This window comes from Parasteatoda tepidariorum, chromosome 10, assembly GCF_043381705.1.
Source record: "Parasteatoda tepidariorum isolate YZ-2023 chromosome 10, CAS_Ptep_4.0, whole genome shotgun sequence".
Classification (NCBI taxonomy): domain Eukaryota; kingdom Metazoa; phylum Arthropoda; class Arachnida; order Araneae; family Theridiidae; genus Parasteatoda; species Parasteatoda tepidariorum.
In genome coordinates this window covers 78219174-78246447 of record NC_092213.1, presented here as the reverse complement: position 1 = coordinate 78246447, position 27274 = coordinate 78219174, and the positions used below count along the sequence as shown (strand labels likewise).

At 28.0% G+C, this 27274-nt stretch overlaps 1 protein-coding gene across 5 annotated transcripts; it reads left to right on the top strand.

The window, feature by feature from the left end:
- The first annotated feature begins 22 nt into the window (after window positions 1–22).
- LOC107438940 (mitochondrial ribosomal protein L4) lies at window positions 23–26206 on the top strand. Of its 5 annotated transcripts, none has more exons than XM_016051364.3 (10): window positions 23–154; window positions 832–894; window positions 3038–3119; window positions 7925–8145; window positions 10334–10451; window positions 13875–13981; window positions 20494–20544; window positions 22651–22709; window positions 22797–22870; window positions 25984–26206. In XM_016051364.3, the coding sequence occupies exons 1-10, from the start codon at window positions 149–151 to the stop codon at window positions 26148–26150; spliced, it is 948 nt and encodes a 315-aa protein (XP_015906850.2). In that variant the 5' UTR covers window positions 23–148; the 3' UTR covers window positions 26151–26206. The 5 variants fall into 5 exon arrangements, with proteins under 5 accessions (XP_015906850.2, XP_042909313.1, XP_042909314.1 ...); XM_043053379.1 differs by lacking the exon at window positions 20494–20544 and adding an exon at window positions 21675–21725 and having other exon boundaries at window positions 131–154; XM_043053380.2 differs by lacking the exons at window positions 23–154; window positions 20494–20544 and adding exons at window positions 278–398; window positions 21675–21725.
- Window positions 26207–27274: the final 1068 nt, after the last annotated feature.

Genomic DNA, 27274 nt, shown 5'->3' with positions numbered 1-27274 from the left:
TAATCTGCAAAGTTCGATTGCCTACTGTTCTAATTTTTATTTCAACTTAATCAGATAAGAAAATAAACAGTTTATTATGACATATAACTTCTTTAATAAAAGTGTCAAGGTTTTCGATTGTCTTAACAAAATTTTGTAACAAGATTTCATGACGGTAAATAATTTCAAGTTTATTTTCCTTGCATCAGTTTTGGAACGCAGTGTCATTTCTTAAGAAAGTAAAGCACACGCGTGCGTAATATGTTTTTACACAAAGCTGTAAGCTAATTTTCCCTATGAGTATAATTCCAAGTAACAAAGTCTAATATTTTGGAAGTGTACAAGAATCTTACAATACTTTAAAAGATAAATGCTGAGAAATTATTAAATTAAACTATATTTCAATGTGTAAAGTATAGGTATATTTTTTAGCCATATCCTACCGTACTTCTTTCATTTTTAAATAGGGAAATGATTTACGTTGTAATATAATTACTATTTTATCGTGCAACAGGAATACTCTTTTAAAAAGAATTTATTAATCACGTCGACTCTCATTTATGTATCCATCATAACACCTCACATTTTAATCTAAATTCTTATTGAAATTTCTATTTGGATAACGGTTCTGGAGTTATGTGAGAGACACACAAACTCATCATTTTACTATTATAGATGATCGAATTTTCATTTACAATTATTTAAAGTTAGTAAAAGTTATCGTGTTCTGCGAGATTTTGCACATGCCCAATACAGAAAAAATATTGTATATATGTTTATGTAAAAGTTACATTAAAGCTATTGTATTTTCAAATGAAGTCTTAACTCTTAACAATTTATTCTATTTTACAGAGTTTCAGTTTGAAAATGCTAAAATCCACAAAGTTAATTTCTTCTCTGTTTTTGAAAAGAATCGTAAGTTTATTTACATTTGCTCCATATTTATGTGTGCAAAATTATCATTGTTATGTGTTTTTAATTTGTCAGTTATAGTGCGTCTTTGAGGAGAACTCCTCCAAACTGAAAGTCTGGAACTGTCTGCTGCTATGGTGACGAGCGAGAGCACATTTTTAATGGGGGTGAAATGGAGGAAAGAAGGTGATGATTGGTTTACTCACGACGACCTATGCCAAGATTAAGACAAAACTATTCACCAGGCCGGGATAGCCTGGTCGGTAGGGCGCTGGGCCCATATCCAAGAGGTCGTGTGTTCGATCCTCGCCGGCCGAAGACTCCCCGTGTAGTAAATGGTGACTGATGCACGTTAAATCTGTCGAGTCTCAAAGTCCTCCATGTTCCCATAACAAATCAATACCTCTGGGGGTACTGATCCAGGAGTTTCCTTGTCTTCTGGATTGGTTCAAAATTACAAGGCTACGGAGTTGAGCGTTAGTAGTCGTAAACCCATGAAATTGGGTCGGCTGTTCAACGACGGTTATAAAATAAAATAAAAACTATTCACCCTACACCCCTATTCGTAGTGACCTTTCCTCATAACTATAGTACCCGCAACGAGACGGGTGTCTGGAGGAGTTCTCCTGAAAGCCACACTGTACGTGCATTTGCTGTTTGCTATAAATGTAAAGATATAAGTTCCTTTATAGGCAATAGTTTAAGAATTAATTAATAAAGGTATACCTGTTTTGTTCTTGTGTGCAGACGCTGCCTTATTAATTTGAAAGAGTGGCCCATCATTCTCGGTAACATGTAGCTCAAACACATCATAGCATCTTAATCAATGTTAAAGCTCAGAAGTGTTCTGGAATGTTGAGATCTCTCATGGCTATGCAATTATATAAAACTTTCTTTTTGTCTACTAAGGGATATCTATTTTATTTATGATGATTTGAGCATGCAATTATTTGCTCTAAGGTCCTTGACTCTTATCATAGCCTTTGCCACCCAAAAATATGCTACACATTTTTTTTCACCTATGTTAGAAAGTAGACAAATTAATCTTTATTTATTCACTGACCAGACTGTGTAGGGGTCATAAAACTGGCCTTGCATCTAAAAAGTTCTGGGTTTGAATCAAGGGCAAGGCTTGGATGATGTTCTTTTATTCTCTTTACTATCTGTAGGAGCAACGCTGGCCCACCTAATATGGTGCCTCTGAAAGAGTGGCTTACATTTCTGCCCTGTAAATGCCTGAATTGACAAAATGTTAACACAGGTGGGCATTGAAAATAGAAAAATATATTTATTTATGTTCTATTCAATTAAGTTTCCATTTTATCACTGGGAATGCTAATTATTTAGTTTGAAGGAAATTAAAATGATTCTGATCACAAATTATTTTTATATCCGCTATAGAGCAAGAGTTTGTGGTTCAAAAATTTTGAGCTACTGTTGAGGAAATGAATGGGAGAAATATTGCCAAAATAAAAATGAATAAATAAAAAACATTTGTTTTTTCAATTTGCTGTTAATTATTTAGAATTTTTTTATTTATCCTATGATGATATTTCTATAGATATAGTTCCAAAGCCATAACAAGGTACATATATACTCAATTTGTTGTGAAAAAAAATTTTCTATTCTATACCAGAATTTCTTAATTAACAACATTAAAACAATATCATTTGTAAAAGATAAAATTTACCTTTTTTTAATGTATTTTGCAATTGTTTTTTCTTCGGGGAAGGGTACATAGATTAAGCATCCACTTAATTAAATTCATGTTAAGATACTTTTTAAGTTCCACTTTATTAAGTCAAATAAAGTTCTATTTTATCATTGGGATGACTAATTATTTAGTTTGAGAAAATTTTGAAAATTAAAATGATGCTGAGTATAAATGGTTTTTATGTTCACTATAGAACTCTAAGTTTTTATCTATATGTGCCCTTCAGACTGTCACACAAGCATATATTATCTATTTTTTCACACTTTTGTAAAAAGTAGACAATACTTAAAGAAGTAACTAAGTAAATTAATATTAGTTAATTTGTATTCAATTAAGTTTCTATTTTATTATCGGGATGGCTGATTATTTAGTTTCAATAAAATTATGATAATTAAAATGATACTGAGCACATTATTTTTATATACACTATAGATCCCTAAGTTTTCATCTGTATGTGCCTTTGAGACAGATGTTCCTCAGATATTAAAGCCAACAGTTGAAAGTTTAGCAAAAGGTAATATATTATTATCTAGAAACTTTGTAATTATTTTCTTTTCTTTCCTTTTTNGTCATTGCACATTTTTTTTTTTTAATGTCTGATTTGTTCTAAAATATTTTTGTAAATTTTTTCATCTTTCTTTGATAGTGTTGTTGCTTCATAAAAAGTTGCAATAAATTTTAAAAAATTCAACTCAACTTATTTAATTTTGTGTTAAAAAAATTATTTATCTATTCATAAATACATTTGTCTAAATGTTTGCAAATCAGTATTTTAAAGTCTTAAAGATACAGATATGTATATATGTAACTTAATTGAAATTGTATCATTATTATTTATGATGTAATTATATAATGTAATACAATTATATAATGTAATCAAATATATAATGTAACTTTTCATTAGTGAATGTGTAATGTTAATTTTTAGTTTAAAATTTATTAAAAACTACGCAAGTTTCCATAACCACTTATCTCTCCTTCATGATTAGGAGTAAGGAATGTTAGTAATGATTTACAGCAGAGGTTCCCAAACTTTTTTTTCTCGTGAACCACTTTCAAAGTCTTACTATTTTCGGTAGACCCCCTGCTGCTACATTTCTATTGTATTCCCAAAACTCCTAAAAAATATCACCCTAAATTGGGGGTGTTAAGAAGAAGAAAAAAAAGTAGCACATTTTCTTGTGTCCTATTTATTAAAATAATACTTGTGGTTTTACAAAATTATAAACATTTATATAGATATTACAAACAATCAACAATTGACAAAAAATCCACAATGAACTTGAAATGTAAATCAACAATAAAAAATAGTCATACTTTTAATGAAACGTGTGTACTTGATGAATTGACAGCAAATAATCAATATTTGGCTTCAGTTTTGTAAGAAGTAATCTCAAATCTCCCCATTCTGTGATGTTCAATCTGCTCCCTTTTTTTGTTAACAGGTTGGTAATGGCGCTAAAACTTCTTTCGACAAGAAATGAAGAGGGAAACGCTATCAAAAATTTTCTCGCAATTTCCCACAGCCCAGGATATTTTTCGGTGATTTCTGCCTGCAGCCAAAATGCTTGATAGCCTTTTTTAAATTTCACCTTCAGTTCCTTGTTGGTGCTGAGCTCAAGTAGCTCCTCTTGTAATACCACATTCACCTCTTCCATTTCATCAAATGGAGTTATGATCCATGGTGGTATTTCCATCGTCAGAATATCTTCAAATTTATTTTTGAAGTCATCATGCAGGGTATTTAAATTCGAGCGGGCGCACAGGCGGCACTTTGCAAGTCTCGACATGTGGTGTACACTTGTACTATTATCTACTGTTCTACTCATTTATGTGTTTGAACTGAGTCTCGAATATTTTTGAGTACCTACCTAGTGAATGATGCTACCTGCCTACGTTGATAGGTAAATCCAAGCCAAAATTTTTGTTCTTTATTATGAAAACCAGAAAATTTTTCGTGGATCCCCACTTACAACTTGTGAACCACTGTTTTCTTTTCACGTCTATGTGGACCCCCGTGTGGTCTCCTATAGACCCCTGGGGGTCCTATGATTTACAGTATTGGCTAGTAATGTACAGTTATATGCAGTATTCTTCAATTTGTATATATATATATATATATATATATGTGTGTGTGTATCTAAATCTTAATTAACAATCAAATATTATTCATATAAGGAAGTGGTTGTCTTCCTATAATAAATTTTTGGTGTTTAGCATTTTAATTTCCTTCATTTTTGAAAAAAGTTGCAACCCAAGTTAGGAATTTCTGTGTAGTCAGTTTGTTCTTTCATGCATACTGTTTCTAAAATTACTTCATTCCAACAAAAAATGCGTTTTAAACCCACTCTTTAAATGTGAAAATTTTTATAAAAATTTGGTAATGTAAACTTTAACAAAAACGCATTCATTCATGAGATCAAGAATTATTCAGGGTGTTCANCGAGTTTTTTTTTTTTACTAAAACTTATTGTTTCGCATTTACTTTTATATAATTTATTGTGCAGCATAAATTTGTCAAATAGAGTTGCATGAGTTATATAATTAAGTTTTTAATATTAGTAAAGAAAAAGAAACTCGAATCTTCATATAATTTTACAGTAGGTACCTACTATTGAAAACTTCTAGTGGATTTTTTTCAAAAAGTAATATTTTAATGATATTAAATCAAATAAAAATTTAAATAATATACTCTGAAAAGATCAATGTTTCAAATATAGTTGCATGCTTTATATATTAATAAACGGGTAATATAATACATACAGGTAATATAATATATTAAAAAAAATTTAAAGGGAACAATTTTTTTCTTTTTTTACCAAGTGATACATTAACAAATTTAAACAGTTTTATTTTCTAGCTTTAAAAAAAAAGCTATAACTTTTTATAAGAGAACTTTTTAAAATTATTTATCTAAAAATGAAATCCTTTTCCTAGGGTTAATTATTTGAAAACAAATGGGACAAGTAACTGATACTCTTTATAATTATCCATAGTTTTAATTTCACTTTCTATTAATCTTATTATAGAAACATGTAAGACCATTAAATATTTATTTCAGTTTTTTATTTAACTCAAATCAGAAGAAATTTTAGTTTTTACTGATTATAAATATTTACAGATTATAATTTTATAATAGGTAATATCCATATGTTTAATAAATATAGTAAATAAATGTGTGTGAAAACAAAAAGATTAATAAACTTGTTCCTTTTANTTTTTTTTTTTTTTTTTTTTTTTTTTTTTTTTTTTTTTTTTTTTTTTTTTTTTTTTTTTTTTTTTTTTTTTTTTGTGCACTGTGCATATAAAAAAAAAAATTTTAAGGAATTTCAGTTGCCAGCTTATAAAATTAACCACTTTTTAGAATGGAAGGATCTCAGAATGAAATTATTTTTAATGGATGAAGTGTACCATACTTAGAAACTTAACCCTACTTAGTAAACTTAACCATACTTAGTAAATCTAACCATACTTAGTAAACCTAACCATACTTTGTAAAATATCCAACTTAGAAGTTTATTTTACTTCTTCAATTTCCGCCTGTTTCTTCCCAGCCTAAAAATTGTGCTCTTTTCTTATAAGAAACTTTAAAAAAAGACCCATTCTTGGAATGCATCTGTAGACCTGTTATTTTTTCGACAAAAATTGTCCAATTCAGTACAAGTTTTGCATTATTAAACTCAAATTTTATCAAAAAATCTTTTAAAACTTACTTGTGTACTAGAGATGTACAACACGGGCTTATGATAAAGTTTTTTCCTACTACTTTCAAATTAAAGAAATGCATAAAATTTTTATCATTCAATTATCACTATTTACTTCATTGCTCCTCTTTGCATATCTGAAAATCTAAGTTTGAATTGGATTTTCTCTGCTGTCCTTATAGTTTAATATTGAAAACTGCTTTGCACATCTTCTAAAGTGCTTGTCTTTGTAAAGGAAAAGAATTGACCACCAGTCAGTTCCATCGTCGAAGGACATCTTGTTTTCCTGCATTTAGAGGAATAATTAATTTGGTGTTAACTATTGCAGTTTGAAGCTTCAGTCGTTTCCTTTCTTATTTCAGTTTTTATTTAATTTTCTATAATTTTGTGTTTATTATTGCAAAGATTCTATTGTTTACATTTACGTTGGGTCTCAGTCAATTTATAACATAGTATGTGTAGTTTTGGCAGATGTGCGCAGTAGCAAAAAAAACTTTTTCCCCAGAAAAATTTCGACTACATTTCTTTTTTTCTGTATTATTATTCTTCACTTTTAAAAAGAGTGAAGCAAAAGAATAAAAGGTAGCTAGAGACTTCCCAAGTTGTTTTCAATTATTTAAATATGACATATTAAATAGATTGGTAATTAATTCTATTATTTAAACTAGATTTTGATTTTAAACTGATAAAAACTTGTTTTAATGCTTGATATGTACTTTTGAAAAAGGTTTTCTTCCTCTTTGGATGAAAGAAATCTATTTCTGCCAGAGCACTTCTTTTCGTGGTTTTTTCTACGGTATTTACCAATGTGGAAGAACCCTCCCCCCATATTTTTTGTTACTTTTTTTTAATATTGTTACTTATTAATTATTTTTTTATTATACTTATTAATAATATTTTTTTATATTATATATTATTACTAATTGTAGTGTGTCTACCACCGCAAAAATACAATTCCAATTCACTAGTATATCAGACATGTTAACTGGATTCAATGGTGAGGTACCTTTTCATAAATGAAGGTTGACTTTGTCAATAATTTTTCTCCCCCCCCCCATTAGTAACCTTCGGACGTGATGTGAACATACCTACCTTGACAGAAACTCCCACTTCGATATGAACATGCCTATCTTGACTGTAACGCCCACTTTGATCTGAACATGCCTACTTTGATGGATGGTCCACATTGAACAGTTGACTTGCTACTTGTGACTGTGACATTATCCACCTCCTCGCGCTGTTACTACTCAGTCTCGATCATACACAGAGTATACACTCGACTGGTAAAAGGAACACAGTAGTGACCATGACCGTGAACTTAATACACTAACAAAAATTTATCACTAAAAAAAGTACAATGATCTTAATTCAGCTCTCCTGGCTTCTCACAAAACAGCAATGTATCAACTAGTGGTTCCATTAATCAAATTCTATCAGATATAATTCTGGTGGGGGTGTACTGTAGGGTGTCTGCTACTGCAATTCCAATTCACTAGTATATAAGACATGTTAACTCGATTCTATGTTGAGATGTCTTTTAATAGATGAAGGTTGACATGGTCGATAACCACTATCCCCACACTAATATTATTATTACTTATTTTAATATTTTCAGACTCTGTTTATTCACCCCCATCATCTGCCGTCATCGTACCATGTCGTCCAGAACATCCTAATAGGTACCTTGCACCCAGACAAGCATGGCTTTCAAGTATAAGTACTGTTGAAGAACAAAAGCTTGGACTGGTTGAACTTCATCCTTCAGTTTTCGGAGTCATGCCAAGAATAGACTTAATATGGCAGAACAAAAATTGGCAAGAAAAGATTCATTTTATTGTAAGTCTAGCAAGAATCACTGGCTCAATTAGATGTTTATAGACTATGGTCATTGCACATGTACTGTACTCTAAAAAAAATACTGTAATACAATGAAAATACAATGGGCTATTGATATTATTAACTATATAATAATATAGTATAATATAGCATTAACTGTTTATTTAAAGAGTCCTGAAATCAGTTTTTGTTTCCCTAATCTCCCTTGTAATTTTTTTGAGAATTATATGCAGAATTACTAATTATATTTACTAATTATTTTAGAATATATATATATATATTGAGAGCGGCCATTCTGAATTCCATTGTAAAATGGTCGTTCTTAGAGGTTACCTTCATTGACTTCAAAATTAAAATTTTTTTCAAAGGTACCTGATTTTTTTGCTAATGATTTTAATTATAGTCAGTGTTATTTTCTTGGTGCGGAAAGTCCACTTCTGTTGGTGTCTTGAAAAGACGGATCTATGAATAAAATTTAGCATGTATAAAAATTATCCCGACTGATATGAATATGTGCAAGAACAATTTTACCAAATCAAGCTATTTTAAATAAATAAACAATTATGTTTTTTGTTTAAGTTTGCATATAATTTTATATCATAAAAATTAGTTAGCTTTAAAAGATGAGAAGAGGTTTGATTTTTTGAGTCACAAATAGCTTTTTTTTCTTTCTAATTTAACTTTCAACTCTACTGAAAGTAAGTCATTGACAGCATTGTCTTTCGTGCTCTTTGACTGCAACATGTATTGTGAAAAAAAGCTCTCTAAATAAGAGCCTCACACAAATATTTTGAATACATTTTAATCTACTTATTTGTTTTGTTAAATTTTTTGATTTAATATTTTTTACTCGTTTCTATAATTGACCTTTTCTGCATTTGGTGCAGATGTTTTCCTGGTAGCTAGGAGAGGTTTTAATTAGTCTCTCTTAAAGGTTTTCTTGAGGCCCGGTGGCTGAGTGGTAGCGCTTCGCGCTCACATGCCACAGATCCAGGGTTCGATCCTCGGGCTGGGCAAGGCAGAATTACTAATTATATTTACTAATTATTTTAGAATATATATATATATATTGAGAGCGGCCATTCTGAATTCCATTGTAAAATGGTCGTTCTTAGAGGTTACCTTCATTGACTTCAAAATTAAAATTTTTTTCAAAGGTACCTGATTTTTTTGCTAATGATTTTAATTATAGTCAGTGTTATTTTCTTGGTGCGGAAAGTCCACTTCTGTTGGTGTCTTGAAAAGACGGATCTATGAATAAAATTTAGCATGTATAAAAATTATCCCGACTGATATAAATATGTGCAAGAACAATTTTACCAAATCAAGCTATTTTAAATAAATAAACAATTATGTTTTTTGTTTAAGTTTGCATATAATTTTATATCATAAAAATTAGTTAGCTTTAAAAGATGAGAAGAGGTTTGATTTTTTGAGTCACAAATAACTTTTTTTTCTTTCTAATTTAACTTTCAACTCTACTAAAAGTAAGTCATTGACAGCATTGTCTTTCGTGCTCTTTGACTGCAACATGAGGTTTTATTGTCAAAAAAAAACTCTCTAAATAAGAGCCTCACACAAATATTTTGAATACATTTTAATCTACTTATTTGTTTAGTTAAATTTTTTGATTTGATATTTTTTACTCGTTTCTTTAATTGACCTTTTCTGCATTTGGTGCAGATGTTTTCCCGGTTGCTGGGAAAGGTTTTAATTAGTCTCTCTTAAAGGTTTTCTTCAACACAAAATCTGTGGAAAAAATTCCATGCCTCCCAAAAGTGGTCAAAAAAAGCTCTCTAAATAAGAGCCTCACATAAATATTTTAAATACATTTTAATCTACTTATTATTATTATTATTTTTTTTTTTGTTAAATATTTTGTTTTGATATTTTTGTGTTTCCATAATTGACCATTTCTGCATTTATTGCCTAGTCCCTGTGAGAGGTTTTAATTGTCTCTCCTAAAGGTTTTTTCAACACAAAGTCTAAGGAAAAAATTCTATGCCTTTCAAAAGTAGTTGTAAATAGAGGTGGTCTTTTCTGGAAGTTTGACTGTATATATATGTTTATAAATATTTAGCTTTTCCCATAACTGTTTCTTGTACTCAACTACTTAAAAGCTGACCTAATTGTAAAAAAGGGAGAGAGAAAATTGTAAATAGATATATAATTAACGAATCTCTCTTAGGATTATAGAAGTGATAAGAGCCGTGCAGACATGAAAGGTGGTGGCCGGAAACCTTGGAGACAGAAAGGTACTGGCAGAGCTAGGCATGGAAGTATTCGGAGCCCAATATTTAAAGGAGGTTTGTTTATTATTATTATTGCAATTTACACTCTTTAAATCGTGTATTCTCGATGTGGAAATTAGTTTAAATATCATTTTAGTTTTTAGAGTTTTAGTTTTGTTCTTTCTGTCATGAATGTTAAATATTTCAAAGGTGTATTGGTTTGAATTTTTTGTGAAGTTATTGTTCTAAAAATAAATTGACATTTGACTAAAGTATGTCAATATTTCATGGATGCCTACTCTTTTTGTTTGTTAATGAGATTCCACAAATTTTCGTGTCTTGTTAGCTTTAAAAAAATATTCTCTCTACTGTTAGGAAAAGTTTACGAATTCCCTAAAAAAAAGAGAAAATATTTTATTAAAAAAGACTTTGTTTAAAAAGTAAAATATTTTGATATAATTCCCTGTAAAAAGTATATTTATATTCATGAAAACAAAATTCTAACAAATATTTCACAGTAGAATAACGATTTGTTCAAATTGAATCATTTGTTTTTTTCTCTGATGTATTTTGGAATTTGTATTGAAAATTTTAAAATTACTTTACAAGGAAAATTACCACATTAAAAAATTATGTCCAAAAAAATTAACCTTAGCACCTATAAATAAACAGGGCAATTTTGATCATTAGTATGAATGTTATTAATAACTAAAATTTAAAAAAAAGTTATTATTTCCAAATGTTGATGTCATCACTTGACTTTCTGAAAAATATCAATTTTTTAAAAAAATTTAAAACTCCAGAAGAAAGAAAGTTTTTACTTAAACATATTTTAAGAGAATAAGAAACATTGAACAAACGAAAAATAGTCTACTTATTATTTTAATTCTTTGCATGATTACAACTTAATAACTGATACTGTATATTTTTGTGTACAACTCGAGGGGTGGCCGAACTTTTTTGGAAAGCAAAAAAAGATTAACTTATGTTGAAATATATACAATAGTTAATCTTGCTTGTATCTAAGAAATTTCTTTTTTATTTAAATTTGTTAAAAGTCCTGATTAGTGTTTACTCTCAGTTCAAAAACAGTTCTCTATCTTTTAAATTTTTTAACTCTGCATTTTCTAGCTTTACTTATGTTATTTCTAGTATTTTTCAACCCCAGGTGTCAATCCAAGTTACATTTTTTACTGCCCACTTTTGTTTAAAGTATATATGTAAAATTTTCTCCTTTAATCAATCACCAGTCTATTAAATTATGATGTTAAACAATACATGAGATTCTAACTTTTTTTAAAAACATTACAGTGTTAACTGTAGAGAATAACAACTATTTGCTGTTCACAGTTAGCAATAATCTAATTATAAAAAGAAAATCAAAAAAGATTTTATTTATGCAAATTTAATTTTTTACAGATTAATCAATACACTGATTAAATGTATTAACAATACTTAATATTATTAATAAAACTAAAACATGTAATGCTTATAACTAAAATTGTTAAATGCTATTAAATTAATTATTACAAACTGTTCACTGAATAAATGAATTTATAGTTATTTTTTTCAGACTTTTACCTATGTTCTTGTGGCAAATCTGCCACAACATTGTGATAAAATTGTAAAAATTCCTTTGTGGATGGCTTTGGTTTTTCATGTCAAATATGCCTGCAGTAGTAACTGATGCTGTTTACACAACTTTTACTTTTTAACGAACTTTAAAAGCATAAAAAATTTTGCAATACATAAAGGAAGCCAAAATATTAAAATTTTACAACTGATAAAAAAAAATTGCAGTTTCTAAGAAAACTTTAATGTAGACAAAAAATAGGATTTTATTTTTTAAAAAAAAACAGCATGGTACGTCGTTCCCTGCACACCGCGTCCCTACACCTCTGCTCAACTGCCTTATGAACTGTAAAAACAAGAAGCCAATTTATCAGAAATAAGATCATGAAAAATTAAAATAAACTATTCTATTTTTAGCAGAAAAATCTTTACTCATGGTTTAAATACATTAACTACATTTTTGATAACATCTATATTTATATTAATCTTTATATTAATAATTTAAAAATTAATAGAAAACTTTATACTACATACAACAAAATTCATAACTATAATTTGAGAGTTAGACTCTATTCTATTGGTCTACTTTTTTTTCTCTCTTTATCTTTTGGATAAAATATTCACTATTGATAAAATTAAATTTTGAAATATATAGCAAAAATATTTATTATTACTTAAAAATATTTATTCCATACTATGTAAAAATGTTTTTATTTTCCAAATGATATTTAGTGTACTGTCAACCAAAAAAGATTGGAAAACACTATACTATTTATTCCTTTTTTAACAAAATAAAGATAGAAAATTTAATTTCTATAAGTGCAAAAATCAACTTTCCCCTCCTAATTTCTTCAATTCTTACAAAAATTTAATTAATTCAAGTAAAATGTAATATTTTTAAAGTGAAAAAATGGTAACATGAGAAATAAGAGTTATAAGATCTATGTAAGATCTATGTAACGCAGATGGAGATCTATGATCGCAATGGAGATATGGAGATCTATGTAACGCAATTCTATGGATCACAATTCTTCATAAACTGCATTTACATACCTGCCAACATTGGAGAAATAAAATAATGGGGATTGATTTTACTAGCGACATTTCTTAGACTACAAGTAAAATTTTGATTCATCATGCATATCATGTAAGTCAAAAAGAGAAATTCAAAGTTGAAAATAATATAAGCAGTTACATTTAGCAAAGTAAAAAATATGTATATAAACCTTAATCTGAAAAATATTTTTTTAAACCATTATTTATAACTACTTAAACTATGTATTAACCCTCAACATACTGCAGTGCATACTGCAATTTCTCCAATCGCACGATCTTTTGAGGAATAAGAAAAGTATTTTTGCTATCAACAGCTATTTTATCGCCATTTTTTTAATTTTTTTTATTTCAACAAATACGGAGAAATTTAAGAAAAATACAGGTAAACAGGAGATAGTGGTAAAATACAGGAGTTTTTCTTTAAAAACAGGAGACTTGGCAGGTATGCATTCACTTTGTGAATGTAAATAATGGAATTTGCAATTAAAAAATTTCTGTACTTGAGCTGATAACTTTTTGTTTGATTATTTACTTAGAGATTCCTCTTTCTTTTTTAGTTTAAGAGCAACCAAAATTTATTTGTTTGTTATTAATTTAATGCTCTTGAAAATTTTAAATTTTTCTGTTTCATATGTATATTAGCATGCTTATTTGTAAGTTTAACAATATGATTAGTGATCTACATTACATAAAACTCTTTAAAATGCCCAACCTAATCCTTCAAGGTTTCCATCTGAAAGAACTTTTACTATATCATTATTTCTAGACTAATTATTGTAAAGCAGTATATAAATTGTTTATTTTTTTAATTTATGCATTTAAGTTAAGATTTTTGTTAATAAAAACTAATTTGCTATTTTCTATTTTCAGGAGGAAAAGCTCATGCCAAGTGGGGACCAAAAACCACATTTTTTATGTTGCCTTTAGCTACCAGACTTAGAGGACTGTCTTCATTGCTCACTTGCAAGTTTGCACAGGTGTTAATTTAATCCATTTCATAACTGTTTAAAATAATTACACTTTTCTAGTTCATTTTAAATTATTATTATTTTTTTAATATTTTATTTATTAAGTTTCAGTGAAAATGTTTTGTTGATATTATCTGTTAACTGATAAATCAATAACACCTGACAAGGATAATCTTTTGTCATCCTAAACTGAAAGTAATTAAATTTTAAAATTGTTGAAACTCCATCTAATACTATTGAAAATAAAAAATAAATATGTAAGTATATATTTCCTATCATTTAGTTCTAAAAAGTTGTTGAATATTGTTACAAAAATTCCCTGTGTCTGTAAAATAAGTTATTGCACTCAAGAGCCAAAACTTTATGACCACCTCTTAATAACGAGTTGGTCCACCTTTATCCCGCAACACAGCTGCAACCCGCCTTGGCATGGATACCACAAGTCCTTGGTAGATAGCCGGAGACAAATTGTACCAGATGTTTGAGCAACGGTCACGCAAATCTGAAATATAGCGACTTAGTGGCCTTTGAGCTGCCGTTCCATGACATCCCAAATTTGTTCTATCAGATTGAGATCCGGTGAGTTAGGTGGCCAGGACATTAACTGGAATTCAGCATCATGTTCCTGGAACCACTCCAACACAATTTGAGCCTTGTGACATGGGGCATTGTCCTGTTGGAAAATTCCATTTCCAGCTGGAAAAACAAAGGCCATGTAAGGGTGCAACTGGTCCGCAATTATGTTCAGATACCCTGTAGCATTCATGGTCTGCTCTGTTCAGAAATACTTGTGCAGTTTCAGAAATACTTGTTCCGAGCCTTCGAGCCAATACAATCTGCCCTCTATCAAAATCGCTTAGATCCGCAGCATTTTCCATCACACTCAGAAGTAAGTGAAAGAATGATTCTTCAAACTCTTCAGCAACAGTTCCATACCACTTCTGATCACGTGCCTTCCACATCCTCCAGGAGAGTTCATTGCAAAATGTAGGGGTGGTCATAATGTTTTGGCTCTTGAGTGTATATTAAAATAAGGAACTATATGTATTGCAGAGATTCAAACACATACTATAGATGAAACTTGATTTTGAAAATTTATAACAGTTTTGTGTAGGTAATTAAAATAAAACTAACAAGCTGCTTTTTATTTAGTTTTTATGCATTTTTTGAAAGACAAAATATTAACTTTATGGATAACTTAATTCCCATTCATATTAATTAATTTTTGACATTCTTCACAAAAATAATTCTTTTCAGTCTTGTGGATTTTTAAGCATTGTTTATATAAAAACCATGTTCTGTATAGTTTAAAATAAGAGGATTTGGAGCATATATTTTTTAGAATATATTAACAAATTGTGTATATTATGATAAAATACATATTTTCATATAGATTCAGTTAATTTCAATAAAGTGTTGCAATAAATTTATGACAGACTTGTGCCGTAATAATTAAGTTAGTTACTTTCAGTTCAACTATATAAAAGGCATATATCTTTGTCTAATGATGGAAGTTAAATTAATAAAATGAGTTATGATTTTTCTTAATTTAATTGTTATTTTTAAAAAAAGCTTTTAATACTTATCAAATAACTGCCAAATCTTCTAACTTTAGACATAGGAGTTCTGGAACAGATGGTTTATTGTTGTTTTGTTGTGCCCCCAAATTTTTTTTTACAACCTTAATAACAAAATTATTAAATAAATAATTAAACAAAATTTCAATTGGTTATAGATTCTCAAAATATGGCAAGTTATAATATAATCTGTATTTCTAAATCAGAAGATCCCCAACCAATTTTTTTTAACGTCATACTTTTTTTCTTATTTCAGACTTATATTCAGGATATTTTTTAAATTTAAATAACATTTTTCTAGCTTGAATTATATGGCAATAATATCAAACATTAATCAAAATTTACATATTATGAAGCGTAAATTTATGTAATTGGCGACTGACTTCTTTAGTAAAATTGGCAAATTTACTTTGCTGTGTTTTTTCCTTCTTACAGTATCAATTCAGTTTAAAATTACATGAAACACACGCAAAGATATATATATTAGTTAATAACCAAAAAATATCTTACTTAATTGATAGTATTAATATCATTGAAGCCATAAATTATGAGATTTTCATATGAATTGTTTAGCCCAATTTAGTTATAGGCCAAACTTTTCACAAAGGTAATATTTTTTACATCTGATTGGCACTTAGTGTAATCTCCAGATTGATATTTTACAAGCTTCTAATATTTCCACTATCATGATATTTCTATGGCATGATACACAGAGAAATTTTACTGTGCACAGTACCCAAAAGATAAAAATATTTCACCTTAAAATTTTACTAAAATTTAGTTCTGATGGTCGGATTTTCATGAATTAAAAAAGCCAATATTAATGATTCAAATGGGTGTTAACAAATATGCTAATTAATTTGTGCAGACTATATTCAAAACTATGAAATCAGACACAAAACATAGTTTCCCTAAATAAATATCTATACAGTCGGACCTCTATTTAACGAAGTCAATAAATCCTGATAATAAGTTCGTTATATGGAAAATTCATTAAATAGAAAATCACCTTTTAAAATACTTAAGCTACACAAAACAGGATTTAAATCCATAAACACTAGACATAATTAAAATAGCAATTGATGCACTTTTATCTTGTAAACTAGTATCTACTATTTATTTTATAAATCTTAACCATAAAAGAGATCTGCTTGGAAAGCAAGAATAAAGCAAAACATTTTCCAGTGTTTCACTATCATGCTATATATATTTTCAACTAAAAAAAGGCTAAATTTATGCATAAAATTATACCTGCATTTATTATAAAAGTAATTTTAACCTGCATTACCACATGCGTTAAGTTAAATTTCTACGGATAAAATCCGTTAATTTAAGCATAGTTTTTCGTTTGAAGTGCAAACAAAAAGGGAAAAAGGAATTTACTGCTTTCTCTAAGATCATTTTTAGAGAAAACAGTAATACATTTTATAAAGCAGTGGCTTCGAAAATTAATTCAAGGTCATTTCCTTCATAAAATGCGTTAACAAGTTTGAAATGTTAAGGAATATTTTGGAAAACTGGGAAAGTGGATCTCTATGAAAAGTTCTTTAAATAGAAAATTCACTTCGCTATTTGGAAGTTATTTTACGAAGGAATTTCCAAATTGTTCATGGTTCCTCGAAAAAATTTGTAAAATAGAGCAATTCGTAAAATGGAAGTTAGTTAAATAGAAGTCCGACTGTATATATATTTTTTTTTCAAGATTTAGATTTTTGATTATTAAAATATAGAAGGTAATTGAAGTAAACAAAAATATGGTATTAAAAGCTTAGTCAGAAAAATATTCAAAAATTTGGGGCTCTAGTTGTTAATTTAACTTTCTGCATTTTTACTACACCTCAAGAAATTTGTATGCATACAAGTATAAAAGATGATAAAATAATTATAATTTTTTTATTGTTAATGTTGTAATTTTGAATGACTTCTACTAAACTATGAAACTTGGAGTAACAAAATTAAAGGAAATGGATCAAATAGTTTTTGAGAAAGAAAGCTTTTTAAATCAATTTGACCAATTTCAATTGATTTTGTCATTTAAAACTACGTGGTTTAAAATAATGTAAAAATATACAGTAGAGCGCCGATTATCCAAACCCTTATTATCCGAACGTCCAATTATCCGAACTATGTCTAAATTCGATTTTTTCTTTTTCCTTTNAATTGATTTTGTCATTTAAAACTACATGGTTTAAAATAATGTAAAAATATATATATTTTATGGTTCATAATTTAATAAAATAATAAATATTATAAGTAATTATTAAAAATCATTTCTTACATCTTTAGATAAAGAAATTTTATAATTGTCTGCAAAAATGCTTTATTCTTTTCTAAGGAATGGATATTGCAAAATACTCAAAAAATGTTGCAACTTCTCTCCATATTTTGATGATTAAAAATCCCATATCATTAAAAAAGATGTTTTCTTTAGAGAAAGTATATATTTGAATCTGATTTCATATCTTTATCAGCTACACTAATTAACTAGCATATTGGAGATAAACCCTTTAAACCATTAAGATTTGTACATAGTTTGTGAATATTCAATCAATACAACAAAAGTTATTTGTGGCTTATTTTAATTAAAATTATCTAGATATTGCATCCAGCTCTATATTTATGCAAGTATATGTATTTCTGCCATTTAATAAATAATGAAACTTTTCTATTAAAGTTATTAAGAAAATTATTTAAAGTTTTTATTTAAATTAATTAAGTAATTTTTTAAAGTTATTAAAAAATATTTCAAAGTAATGTTAATCTTTATAATAAGTAATCTAAATAGTTTTTTTTTCTAAAAATATTTCTCTATTATAAATAGCAATTAACTTAACATGTTTAAAGCACTTGTATAGATGTTGATGTTTAACATTAAAAATGTTTTTGATAAATGTATATTTTTATTAAATATCTTTTCCATATTAATGTTTGATGAACTTTATTTACATATGAATTCCCATAGTTTATTTTGAAGGGCAGAATTTTTACTTGACATTTAAATCCATACGCTATTGGAATTTTACCTTTCATTCACTTTACTATATTTTAAGTGGAAATAATAATAGTTATAAATATAGCTTAGGCCACATGTTTTCTATTTGTCTAATTAAATTCTTAACAATTTCTAACATTGCCGTTTTGTACTTTTTGCAAAGCGAGTTTAGGGGGGGGGGAGTCCAAAGTTTTTCTTTTTTTTTAATTGGCAATTTATTAATTTTTTTAAATTTATTTTCTTTCAAATTTATTTTCTCTTTAATTTATTTAATTTTCATCTTTCTAGAACCTTTGGTAACTGTGATAAATATTTGTCATAAGCTATATTTGGAACTTTTGCTTTAAACTACCTGAATGAAGTTCTTAACTTTAAAAAACATAGGATGATTAAATCAGTTGTTCTATTTTTTAGGATAAATGATTTTCCAAAAACTTCATTCTGAAAATATGTGTTTTATTTTTACCAATTATATTTTCCTATTTTATAAACTGAATTATTATCTACACTGTGGAATAACACTTTTTAAATTTAAACTTCACAAATACACTAAAATTTAAATTCACTACTACTCTTATATTTTATTTTTACTACAAGTAACTTTTGACATTTTAACTAAGCATGAGATGTAATGCTTAATTTAGAGTAGGGTTTTAAAAAAATCAGCATATGTAATTGAAAAGCAAAATTTGAGTTTAAAATTCAACATAGTTTAGAAGTTTATAAAAGTTTCAATATTTCTTTTTCTTTGCTGTAAAGTTCATTTAAAACTCACTGTGCTTTTCAGACATTTATTGTTGGTAAATTTACCTTTGTAAATGAGTGAGTGGGTTTGGAATATTTTCCGTAACTCTTTTCTACTCATAAACAGTTTTAATCTGGATTCCTTTACAGTACCCTACCATAAGTCTTATAACACTCACTCCTCAATAGCTGTAATCCACATCTGTAACTTTGTTCTTCTGTTTATAAGGAAAAGTATTAAAATTTTAATTTATTTGCTACACATCTTTCAAAACCTAAAAAAATAGAAAATTCTAATTTAGCCAAAAAAGGGAAAATTTTTCATTTTTAAAACATATGCTTTGCCAAAATTTGATTTTACAAAAGGGCAATAATAATTTCATTAAAGGCTGGTTTTAGCATGTTATGATATTGTTATAATTCTGCTCTTGTAGATGTGATTTTCATAAGTAGCTGGATATAAAATCCAGTGGTTTTATTTTGTGACAGTCATTTAATAAACTTTATTCTTCAAAAGTAGAACTATAGTTTAAAAGAACTTTTTTATCTGCAATAAAGTCAAATGAAGCATATCTAATTAAGAAAAAAATAACAAGAAAGCAGGAAACAAAGGAAAACAAGAAACTTTATATTACAATTTAACTGTCTTTATTAAACATTCATTGATATTTAATTGAAAAGTAAACTTTTTCTTAAATTAATAATTAGATATATTATTTTTTATGATTATAATAAGTACATTTATTAAAATTATGAAAATTTCTCATCTTTGAATATCATTACATTGTATAGAAATCTGAACTTTTATAATTTTCTTATATTTTTAGTTTTTTATTTTTCCTTTTTATAATATTAATAAAGTAATGAAAATTACAACTACAAGACCAAAAAAGAAAATAATAACAATAATATTAATTGTATTTAAAAATTATTGTAAGAGGCTGAAAGTAATTGATAATAATTATTCTTAATAACTTAACTTAAATAATTTTGATTTATTTAAAAGAATTTTTCTTTTTGTTTAATATGTTTTAAAATTAGACCTCTTAATCTTTATTCTCATTCGACAAAACGCCTTTTTGTAACCTTAGTAATGATATTTTCTTAAACAATATCTTTCTTCTCTTTTTTCGTGACATATATATGTTTAGCATTCTTCTTTGTTTATGTTGAATTTTTTTTTTCATTTGTATTTTTATTTTTTCTAGGATGATTTAGTTATTGTAGACTCATTAGAAATTCCTTCAGATGATCAAAAGGTAAAAATAAAAAAAAAATGCTGCAAACATTTTTATATATTAGTAATTAATTCTATATAAGCAGTGGCGTACGCAGAATTTTTTTCAAGAAGGGTGTTCATAATTTTCTGAAACTACTAAAAGAAATTAGAGTCTGTAATAAAGCACTATTATTTCCCTAATTTAGACAGCTAGACAATTTTGACTTTTTATTTAGACAACATTGTTTAGTTAAATTTTGATTTAATTTTTTATGTTTAGGAACATAATATTATATCTTCTGAAAAAAGTCCAATGTCAAATGGGTGGGAAGTAACACTTTGAGGACCACTTTCACATTCATCAGATTTTGTTATGCTAGAAACGTTTTCTTCAACGGAAGTATCACATTTCTGTACAACAGAAAAACTTACATTGGTACTAGATGCTGTCACCTCACTAATTTCAGGTCGTGATTTTTTCTCAAAATAATTAAAAATTGTTAAATTCTTGCATTTTTACATCCTAAAGATCCAAGAACAGCAAATATATGTATATATATATATACATATATTGGCACATAAATATCCGCTATGCTAGGATCTCAAAGTTTCGAGCTGGAATGAATAACTTCAACGAGCACAGTATCTCCAATGGTATTGTTACTGATTTTTTCACTAGTCGAAACGGTGGCGACGGCGGGTTCGGCGATTGAATCAACTTTTTGTTAAGACAAAACAGATTTAGCGACAAGCTCCGAAAGACAAGCGGCATAGATAACTCTTAGTCTGACTAACTAACTCCACTGTGCTCTGTTCCCTCTTTTATATAATTTTTCACCGCATCTCCAAAATTCTTGAATTGTCTCTAAGACGACAGAACGTCTAGGATACCAGAATCATCACATAAAGACCTCGCGAATGACAGATAGTCTCGAAAACTATACTGGCAGGACAGAAAGGAACCAGTCCGTAACAGTATCACGTGAATTTGGTTTTAAAAGTACAACCCTCTTATAGTAAATGTTTTTTCAGTATTCTGAGAAATACCGTGAGAAAAAAAAGTAGGCNTTAAACAATATCTTTCTCTTTTTTTTGTAACATATATGTGTTTAGCATTCTTCTTTGTTTATGTTGAATTTTTTTTCTCATTTGTATTTTTATTTTTTCTAGGATGATTTAGTTATTGTAGACTCATTAGAAATTCCTTCAGAAGATCAAAAGGTAAAAATTAAAAAAAATTGCTGCAAACATTTTTATATATTAGTAATTAGTTCTATATAAGTATTTTATTTTCAATCCTCAATTGGTATTCTCATGTCTAAAATCATAATATGTTAATATTTTTAAAAAAAAAAAAATTAATCATTGGGCTCATAGTTGTCCTGATTTCCTTGATAAAAAAATATTTGATCCTTATTTGTCTTGATTTTATCTTTCGTCCTGTCGTTCCTAGGTTTTGTGCTCAGAACATAGTTTTTTTCTTCTTTTTTTATTTAATAATATGAATGCGTATTTTGAAACAATTCACATAAAGAATCAAACAATGGGAATTTTTGCTTCAATATTTTAATAAATAATGCTTGTAAAAATCAGGATTTATTGTTTAAAATCTTATGGGAATTTTATGAAAAAGGAACTTAATTAACTATTTTAAATTATCAAAAATTTATAGTGAGGAATTCAGGTCTCATACAATTAATTATTATTTTTAGAAGAGGCAATAACAAAATATTGCAGAGTGCCTTTTTATGGCTTCACTATTATTGACTGGTCTCGTTGTTTGGTTTTAAAATTGATGTGTTCCAATTAACAATATAGTAATCTTATTATAGAATTGAGAAATCATCCATAAAAATTACTTATGAACAAAAATGTTTAATGACATATTAACTGTTTTCAGTTCAAGATAATTGAAACCCTACTTTAAAATTATTTAATTAAGGAAATATTGATTTTAATTAGGAATTTTAATTATACGCTGCTTTTACAAGCTTTTTTTTTTAATTGTACAAAAGTTTTAAACTCGCAATTGCATTGATTTACATTTAAATTATTTTTACATTTATCAAAATCACTTTAAGTATAGTTCTGAAAAACTGTAAATTTGCTTACGTTCTCAGTTTTAATTCTTCCGTTCTTTTTCTAGTTCATTGAAAACCTTATAGAAAACAGAAAATGGGGTGTTTCTGTTCTGTTTGTTAATCAGTAAGTTGCTTTCTCCTATTTGTAGTTTTAGAATTAAATGCAAAAATTAAAAATAGTTTTATATCATGAATTTATTTTATTTTATAGCTCTGACATTATGCCCAGAAATATCACGCTTGCAACAGAGAAATTGGAATCAGTGGCCTTGATGCCTTTCTATGGTAAACTATAATTGCATTTTTATATCTGTATACTTTAAGCACAAACAAAAATTAAAAGATACCCCCCTATGATGTGCTAAGAAAAGTGTTTATCAATAGTTACAAATTGCTATAATATTTAATGGGATTAAAATATGCTTCTAGAACATCGAACAAACTCATTTATTTTGTTTTCCAAACGAAAATGAGATAGAAATGAGAAATAATAAGTGCTTTGTATTTTGAAGCGTAGTTATTTCTAAATTTTGATACCCTTGATTCATTTTAATTAATTTATTTTTTTCAAAAACTTGTTTTAGATCTGATTTGGCCCTGGTGGTATAGAGGAGAATTTTGAACTTAAGAGTTACAGAAACATTTACTTTAATAAGGTTAATTAAAAAAATTAATTTTATTTATTCAAAAAACATAGTACATGCTGTGGATTTGTTGACTCTTAAAAGTTCTTTTTAGGTACAAAAGTAGTTTCTTGAATGTTTTCTGTCACTAAAAAAATTCCAGTATTCAGAAAAGAACGAAACCACTTAATCTTAACATTCAAAATTCCTATTATTTTCATATTAAACCTTCAAAAGCATTAAAATCAAAACTATGATTAAAGTAAATTTTGTAACATGCCCAATTTAAATTACTTCCAAACTCAATAAATTATTTTTCTTTTCTTTAAAAAATTTTTTTAGCATGGAATTAATTACCCTCCTAAAACCTTTCGCATTTTACACACCATTCTACATATTAATATAGGGTGATAATAAAATAAATAGAGCAGCATTGAGATCTAACCACTAATGTCTTTTTTGTAGAAAATAAAGAAACATTGTGCTTAGATCTTCAAATCTGTTAACAACGGCATGCCAACAGAAATTTAAATTATTGATTTTTGTTCATAGGCTATTATTAATAGATATATGTAGATCTAAGCACTATGTCCCTTTGTTTTCAACAAAAGTGGCAAATGAATTAATTAATTTTTAAATATAAAAGGTGTGCAAAAAATAATAAGTCAACAACCTAAATAACATTTGATCTAATGATAGAATTTTCACATTCTTATTCTAATAAGTTGGATAGATGATATTTTAAGGACAAAATTGGACAATCTGTAAATAAACATACATTTTTCATTGGATTTAGAATTTCAACCCTAAAAATACGGTGGTAGCTGTAATCAGTAAAATAAGAGTATATAAACAGATCAGGAGAGCGGTTGACTGTTTGGACTCATTAATGTAATTTCACTTTCATGTATGGTTCATTATATCTTCCCAACTAATGAAATAAATCTAAAAAAAATTATAAATTACTATAAATCGCGCTCATCCAAAAATGATTCATGCAAAATATATGTATTTATTTATTTTAATAATGAACTTGAATGATAAAATTTGAATTTTAAGTTACTATGTAAATGTATGCTAATTTAATCTGTAGTTTTAAGGATAAAATCCAAAATTTGAAGGTAATTGACCCATTTGTTCTAGAGAAATAAAAATATGTCTTCTTTTAGATGTGAGAATTCACAAAATTTTTTAAATAACATTAAGGTGTCCAAACTTTAAATCGCTGTCCCAACCAAATTATATGGACCATGTTTTTAAAGGTCCAGAGTCTGACGGGAAAAAATGCTTGCTTATTTTAAGAAAGTATTTTTTTGATTTTTTAACTCAGGGCTGATTGGGCTCCGGAAAAAATCCGGATTTCTGGCTTTTTTGCTAATCGTGATCCGGAAGTTTCCGGAGATTGAAGGTTCAGACGTTTCAAAAAATCATTGATCACAAAAGTTTCGGTGAAATTCTTTTTTATTTAAGTGGAACTTAAAAACACAGTTTATTTTATTTGTTTGTAAAGGAGAGCCAGAGAGATACTTTATAAGCTTATATTCATGATTAATATTAATTTTTTGTCAGTAAATAGTTATTATAATCATAAACTCTAGAAAGAAAGACATGTTTGTAAATTTCAATTACTTCTCCAGGTCATCATAGGTATGTGTAAAATTATAAATTTTTTTTAAGTAAACTAAGAAATATTGAGAAAAAGAAAAAACCTTGTTTAAATTTTTTTCTAATTTTTCGATTTAAAATTTTTTTTTTTCCTCAAGAAATTTTCCGGAATTTTGACTCAAGCTCACAATGACCCCTGGTAACTTAAAATGTCATTTCCATGAATTGTTGTTGTTGTTGTTAATTATTTACGTCGCACTAGAGCTGCACAATGGGCTATTGGCGACGGTCTGGGAAACATCCCGGAGGATGATCCGAAGACATGCCATCACAATTTTGATCCTCTGGGATGGCACCCCCGCTTCAGTAACCCGACGACCTGCGCTCGAAGTCGAGCACTTTACGGCAGCACAGTTTAACGAGGACCAATACCGCACACCCTCGGTCCCTACGCAGACCCTACGTAANTGCTTATGATCCCGTGCCTAACAATGTGGCGGTCCAGGGCGCTTTCCTATTCTGGCCTTTTCAGAAGAACTTACACCGCTAGCAGTGTATGACGATATTTCCGGCTTGTGTTCTTATGTAGTTTTAATCCTGATAATTTGCCCTAACTCTCTAAGAAGTTTGTTGCAACATTTATGTGACCTCCTGTTATATTATGTAACGTTTTTAAACTTGTACATTTCAACAAAATATTTATTAAAAGTTCCATTTTACATAAGAAACCTGTATCTTGTAACTTATATCTTGTGAAGATTTAAAATTAGGAACGTGAAAATATCCAAGATCTGTTTTAAAAAAATCTCAAGCAACAGTAAACTATCAAAATATTGCTCCCCATTGTTATTTATTTAGAATTTACAATCAATTTTTTTTTTCTCAAACTAATTCTCTTAGCCCTATATCTATACCTCAAATGAAGATGAAACAGAATTTGGCATAAAAATGTTTCCCTCCATATAGCTTCCTCTTAAGATTTCTCGTGCTTTGAACATAGTTGATTACCTTTATGCATATTTATTTTCATAATTTTTAATCACCTGGAATTAAAAACTCTTACTGTAGCGAAATATAAAAAAAAATGCTCTAAAAACTTGATTAAGATGTAGCAATCAAAGGTTTGATTAGAAGAACTATTAATACAGCAATTATTATTTTCTTTTGTAGGACTTAATGTGTTTAGTATGCTGAAGTATCACACCATGGTAATTACTTGGGAAGCATTAAGCAAAATAGAAGAGAGGCTACTGTTCCATCTTAACCGAGCTGACAGTCACCAAGGAAAGTTTCATCGCACTAGGTTTAATCAAAGTGTACTAAGAGATAGCTCATAACCTTAAATATGAAATTCTGTATTGTTGTGTTCATTAAAATTTTGATTTAGCTGTTTCAGATTGATTCATAAATATGCGATGCAGAGTAACAAGAATTAACTTAGACACGTGTAATAGGAAATGCTAATACTTACCAGGAGTTTCCAAATCCCAGGGACTGCAGAACCAGGGGGAGCTTTAGCCCCCTCACAAACTATCTTAGAAGGGACACGACCCCTTCTACGAGGAATCAAAAGAAATCTTTTAGTAAATATTTATTACTTTTTAATATTTTCTTTAATAATGGTCAAAAAAAATTTAAATTCTAAGGTATGTAATTTTTTACATCATTTTGAAGAACGTGATTTTATATGACAAAATACAAAATTGGTGGAATTAGTTCCTGAGAAATGGATTTTTTTAGTATCTGACTTTTTTGAAATTCTATTTCTTAGTAACAATTCGACCAAATTTGTTCAAATAATGTATTTTGCCTTGTAAAATTACATTCTTTACAATGATTCTACTTGTAAAATTACATTCTTTGCAATTTTATACCTTACAATTCAAAAATTTTTTTTCAAATATTACATACAGTAATAAAGATATTAAATAAAATACTAAAATAATTTTTTTTTTCGTGGAATCATCTTTAGACAAATTTTATAATTGTGTACAAAAGTTTTTCAATTCGCTTTAAAAGTTCTCGAGATATAGCGAAAGCGCAAAATTAACATTCAGTGATTCAAACTTTGATTAGCTCTCCTGACCAATCTGTGAGAACCATACCTCCTAGATTGCGGCTCCCCTATATTTTGGAGGTCAGAAATCCAAATTCGTTGGGGAAAAAATGTTTATTCAGTGAAAGTATATTTTTGTGTCTGATTTTGTAACTTAAAATATCGTCTGCGCTTCTTATTTTAGTTAGCATTATTGAGGTCACCCCCTCGAACCATAAAGATTCGAGTCTTAAAACGTGAAGATCCAATCATTAGATCAAAATTTATTTAATGATCTATTCTTCGTAATGGCTAGTTTAAATATTAGTTGTACGTGATTCTAAATACGTAATTCCTGTTAAAGCAGGGTTATTTTTATTCTATCCATTAATGAACCCAAGAAGATTTGTACCCATCAAATTCGAA